The sequence below is a fragment of the Gymnogyps californianus genome, chromosome 19 (genome assembly GCF_018139145.2).
Source record: "Gymnogyps californianus isolate 813 chromosome 19, ASM1813914v2, whole genome shotgun sequence".
Taxonomy (NCBI): Eukaryota; Metazoa; Chordata; class Aves; order Accipitriformes; family Cathartidae; genus Gymnogyps; species Gymnogyps californianus.
Genome location: NC_059489.1, coordinates 8,322,667 through 8,328,244, shown reverse-complemented (window position 1 = coordinate 8,328,244; position 5,578 = coordinate 8,322,667). Strand labels below are relative to the sequence as shown.

The 5,578-nt window shown below is 60.2% G+C and overlaps 1 protein-coding gene across 1 annotated transcript; it reads right to left on the bottom strand.

Moving 5' to 3' along the window:
• Positions 1–2,288: 2,288 nt before the first annotated feature.
• On the bottom strand, positions 2,289–4,839 carry GALR2 (galanin receptor 2). The gene is made up of 2 exons (XM_050908603.1): positions 4,484–4,839; positions 2,289–3,122 (listed from the first exon to the last, which is right to left on the bottom strand). Exons 1-2 carry the CDS (start codon positions 4,822–4,824, stop codon positions 2,342–2,344), a joined length of 1,122 nt encoding a protein of 373 aa, XP_050764560.1. The 5' UTR covers positions 4,825–4,839; the 3' UTR covers positions 2,289–2,341.
• Positions 4,840–5,578: the final 739 nt, after the last annotated feature.

The following is a 5,578-nucleotide window of genomic DNA, read 5'->3' as shown; positions in this document are numbered from 1 at the left end:
ATGCGGGTGCAGCCTGGTGTGATGGGAAAACAGGTCGGGGCAGGGGGGGGGCGAGAAGGAGGGGAGCAGGGTCGGTGTCTCCTCTGTGATGGCACGAAGGGACAGGGGACATTGTACCCCCAGCCATGCCGGCACAGGGACCCCTGTCCTTGGGCAGTGCAGAGATGGTGGGACATCATCTCCATCCCCAAGGCGAGGTGATACCTGTGTCCAGGAGAGGGGACTGAACTCCTCGGTGTGGGGGTGGATCCATTGGAGCCAGATCCCGCAGGTCTCTGAGCAGAGGTGGATGAGGGCAGGAGGAAGATAAGGCTTTTAGACGTGTTTGTGTGGCTGGAAAGGGTTGAGCAGGGGAGATAAATGCAGATATAAGTAACGGAGCTGTTTATACACTCGCTCTCTGTGACTTACGCTGTGAGCAGGGCTAGACTAAATATAACGGTTATTGATATGAGGCAGTGGCCGATTTATGGCCCTCTGCGTGGGGACAGGAAGATCTGGTTATAATAACACTCAGCAGGGGAAGACAAATGTTTTACAGCCAAAAGCTTCCCGGGAAGAGAGGCCAAGTGCTGGGGATGGATGGAGGGCAGTGCAGCGTGGAGGAGGGCTGCATCAGGACCCGGACCCTGGAGCAGATCCCCAGGGAAAGCCAGGGTCCCCAATAGAAATAGCCTCCTGCAACACGTCCCGGTCCTGCGGAGCTCTGCCATGGCGATTCACAAGGAGGGGAAATCTGTGCAGACAGACTTACACCCTCTGTAATGGCAATTTATAGAGACCTGATCTTCATGGGTGCTTGGTGCTGTCGGGGTACAGACCTGGGAATTGCAGAGATGCTCAGCACAGCTCGTCCCAGCTCCCATACGCTTTCATCACCTCCTCTGGCTGTGCTCTGCCGCAGGGTTTCCAAAAGAGTTAATTGATCCTATTCCAGTGATGCTCTTCTGGTACAGAAAACGATGCGTCTTTAAATAAAGCCCTCAGCTGCCGGCGGTCACAGGGCTCAGCTGCTCGTGGAGCCTTTGCAGCGTTAAGAGCAGGGGTGCGTGAGTCACGTTAGCCTCTCGTGCACGGGTACGGCTGCATTAAGGGGAGCGCAGTGCCATTCCTCGCGCCACGCTGGCCTCCCCCTCAATGGACGTGCTCGGATGTAACCCACGTTCTCCACCCTCCATTCCCCTCAGTTTCCCTCGGGCCAGTGGGTCCCACCACCCCTCCAGCACCTGCTTCTCCTCTGCTGCAGGCTGTGGGGTGTCTCAAGGGAGCTGGACATGGGATGCGGAATGGAGGGCTTTATTGAGGCTCCCCTGGCTGGCTGGGGTCCCCCAGCACTCGCACAGCCCCGGCTGTCCAGCCCCACACCGTGGCTGCAGGAAAGCAGTGCCAGTGCTCTGCTTTGCTCTTCTCCACAAGCATCTTGCCCGGGCTGAGATGCTGAGCTGTGCCCAAGCTGCCTGAAAGCATTAAAATCCTCCCCCAGCGCTGACCCGCTGATGTCCTGCTCCGCTTCCCCTGGCAGCACAACCTCTCCGTGGGGCCACGGCTGTGCTCCCCCGGCAAACAGCCTCCCTCCCCACCGGTCCTTGGTGACCTCTGGATGCTCTGCAGAGCCTCGCACGCACCGAAATGGCAGGGATGAGCCATGGTCAGCAGCGCGGGTGGTGCTCCGTGCCCTCGGCAGTCCCATACTTGGGCTACGGCGCTCGTCTCAGCTACAGATGCTGCTTCCAGCCGTGCTCCATCTTGGGGAAACCTCCCCGAGCCACGAGCCCCAGGGAGATGTGAAAGCCCAGCCAGCACCGGCTGCGCCAGGAAGGTTTCTCTCCTGATTTCTATGCTTCTCTCCTGGATTTTCCTACCTGAGCCGGGTTTGTGCCCATGTGGCTGTGGCCAGTGCTGCCCTGGGACACAGCTCCTGAACCGGGACACAAACGAACCAAGACTTCCCAAATGTCCCTAAAAGTGCACCCTGCTAACTCCAGCCAGATGCTATGTTGGTTGGAGGGACCAGAGCTTTCAATAGGCTCCAGGCATAGATGCAACAGGGTGTAAGTCTGTCCGTGACAGAAGAACAGGTGATTACACATGGGAGTTGATTTGGGGGTTTGATGTCTCTGCCCTCAGCAAGTGCTTGGTGGAAGCAAATCCTGCCCTTGGATCCTCGGTCGGTTGCTTGGCTGAGTCTGTAGTCAGCAGCATCGCTTTAACAGTTATGATATCTGGGTGCATTTGAATGAAAAAGGGTACGATTTGATGCATTTCAACCCAAAACGTAGCCCATCCCCAGGCCTGTGATGCTGTGGGAGACTGCAAAGCCATGGGGTGGGAAGAAGCTCTGCTAGGTGACATTGAAGGTCATGAAGGAGCCATCTGCTTTCTGCTGATGTCCCACCAGCTCTGCCTCCCCCCAGGGCTGGGCTGGGACCTTGCAGCGCACGGAGGAGTGTCCAGGCAGGGCTTCGCTGATATGGGTCACCTCGCTGAGCTCTGCCTCCAGTGTGCTGACGGTGTTCGTCACCTGGGCCACGTGCACCTTGTTGGCTGCTTTCTTGTGCAAGAGGCAGATGAAGATCTTCTTGAAGCCCTTGCGGAAGTGTTTGGAGACCAGGGCGTAGACGATGGGGTTCACGCAGGAGTTGGCATAGGAGATGAGATGCGAGAGGATGCGGAGCACGTATGTAGCATGATTGAGGGGGAAGTACCCGAACCAGACACAGAGGATGACCAGGTGATGGGGCAGCCAACAGAGGCAGAACAGGACGGCTACAATGATGATCATTCTGGTGACCTTCCGTTTGGCCTTCTTGCACTCCGACATGTCTTGGAGAGGGTCCACGGACCTCCACAGGTAGCGAATAGTCCGCACATAAGTGAAGCTCAGGATCAGCACTGGGATGATGTAGCTGAAGATGAAGGTGCAGATGTCCATGACCTTGCGCTGGGAGATCTCCCAGATGGGGTGGCAGACGGTCAGGTTGGCCAACTGGAACTCCTGGTAGTAGCTGAGGTAAGGGCCCGAGAAGATGAAGGAAAGCCCCCAGATGAAGCAGATAGCCATGAGGGCGTTCCTGGGCGTCCTCAGCTCCCTCGAGTGCAGGGGGTATCGTATGGCCAAATACCTGCATGGGAAAGGGAGAGGGACGCGACTGCAGTCCTGGGGAGGGCACAGAGAGCCGGCCCAGGAGCAGATTGGAGAAAGGGCAAAAGTGATGGATTTGAGCTTTCCAGGGCAATTAGTCACACAACTGAATCCCTGGGGCTTCTCAGGGTCCCTGTGCAGCACAGTGGGGTGAGGAAGATCATCTCCCCTGTCCTGTCACCCTCTCTCTGCTTGTGGAGAAGATGGGGATGTCCCCTTCCGTCCCTCTCCCTAATCCAGCAGATCCTCACTTGAGCATCACTCTGTCTGGCACAAGCGATAGCAGCAGTGAGGATATGAAGGCAGGAGCAAGTCCCCAGGATCCCCAGACACGGTGTTGCTCACGCTGGCACATGCAAAAGCACGTCACCCATTTTCAGTTCTGCGACTAGCTGGTTCCTTAATTACACCCAGATCTCTGGGGGCTTGTGCGAGGCCCTGCTTGCTCAACACCTCCGTTCCTCCCAGCTCTGTGGGATGCAGGAGAAGAGGCAGATCCTAGCTGTGTTTTAGCTCCTGGGGGGCTGTGGAGGGCTGTCCCGGCAGCCAGCGCGGTGCCGTGCCGGCATGGCAGGACACATCCCCAGCCCTGCTCTGGGACTGCTGCAGCTTTTCCCAGAAGACTTTCATGGGGACTTGCCACATCCCATCTCACAGGTTTCGGGCGCTGAGCAGAGCAGCACCAGGAGCTCCGGCCTCTCGCTTGCTGAGGGTTAGTAACTCACCGGCCCTTGCAGAGGCAGGGACTGAGCTAGCATGGGGTAAAGCGCAGGCAGGAGCAACAGGCTGCCTTTTACAGAGCTTCCCAGCTAAAACCCACCCTGGGCCAGGCTAGGACAGTCACTGGGACAAGGGACAGCATGGGACAGAAAGGAGCTTTTTGTTAATAAAAGGGGAGGGTGGGAAAAGCAGTGTCCCAGCTCAAACATCCCAGTGTCTTTCTCCTCCTCAAGCTTTGCCTGCTTTGCTGTGCGCTGTTGGGAGGGTAGGAGCTCTCTCCACGCATCCCAGGAAGAGCCGGGGCTGCGCAGGGACTGAGCTTTGTTTCTTCTGGTTTTCTATCCCCCCTTCAGCTGCCAGAGCCTGCGGATAAACCCCAGTCCTACAGCTTTGGGGTCTGAAAGCTTTCTCCAGCTGGGCACTGGGGACAGGGGTCCCATTCCAACCCTCTCTGCTGGACCCCATCCTCGGTGGTTGCATTTCCTTGCACACATGAACGCAATTGGGGGTCACAGCAATCACAGCTTGGCTCCAGGGGATTCTGTCCCCTCTCCTGCCCAGGGGGGATCCAAAGAAGGGGGAGCTTTAGGGTACAGGGAGCCCCCCCATCCACTTTCCTACCTGTCGAGGGAGACGGTGGCCAGGGTGAAGCTGCTGGCATGCATGGTGAGGTAGATGAAGAAGTGGACGGCCTTGCACATGAAGGGCCCAAACACCCAGCCCTCCAGGGTGTAGATGGTGGCTTGGAAGGGGACGCAGAAGAGGATGAAGCAGAGGTCGGCCACCCCCAGGTTGAGGATGAAGAGGTTGGTGGTGTTCTTTGCCTGCCCATTGCGCAGCAGCACGGCCAGGACCAGGCAGTTGCCCACCGTGCCCACGAGGAAGATGACGAGGTATGCCAGCGGGATGATCACCGACTCGGGCTGCCAGCCCGCCTCGGAGCCCGCCGCCGAGCCGTTCATGGCCGGGAGCGCACGGAGCGTGCAGCGGGGATGGACGGGGGGAGTGTGCGTGGAGAATGCACTGGGGAGGCGCGCAGAGAGGGTGCACGGAGAGCGCAGGAGGGGGTATACCAGGGATTGCATGGGAAAAGGGGTGCGCGGAGAGGTCAGCGGGGAGCGCACCAGGGATGCATGGGAAAGGGGGTGCACGGAGAGCACACTGGGGAGCGCAGCGGGGATGCAAAGGAAAAGAGGGTGCACGGAGAATGCAGAGGGGAGCGTACTGGGGAGGCACGGGAAAAGGGGTGCACGGAGAGTGTGCAGCGGGACCTGCCGGGGCGCGCAGGGGGTGCGGGAGGGATGCCCGGGAAAAGGGGTGCACGGAGAGTGTGCGGGGGGACCTGCCGGGGCGCGCAGGGGGTGCGGGAGGGATGCCCGGGAAAAGGGGTGCACGAAGAGTGTGCGGGGGGACCTGCCGGGGCGCGCAGGGGGTGCGGGAGGGATACCCGGGAGCCGGGCGCCCTTCACCTCCTCCGGGTGGGCTGGGAGCCCGCGGCCGCTCGGTGCGGCTCCGGCGGTGCGGCGCGGCTCGGTGCTCTCCCTCCCGCCGGCGGAGCGGGGGGGCTCCGGGGCGGCGGCTCCTGCCCGGCCCGGCCCCGCGCATCGCGCCCCGAGCCCGCTCCGCCGCGGCCCCGGGCAGGGGAGCCCGGCCCGCCCCCGCTCCCGCTCCCCCCGGGGATAAATACCGGCCCTCCGAGCGACGGCCGCAGGAAGC

Coding starts and splice junctions, on each gene's coding strand:
- GALR2 (XM_050908603.1), bottom strand. CDS start 4,824: ATGAACGGCTCGGCGGCGGGCTCCGAGGCGGGCTGGCAGCCCGAGTCG. Junction 3,123..4,483: donor GCCACCGTCTCCCTCGACAG/GTAGGAAAGTGG, acceptor TTTCCCATGCAG/GTATTTGGCCATACGATACC.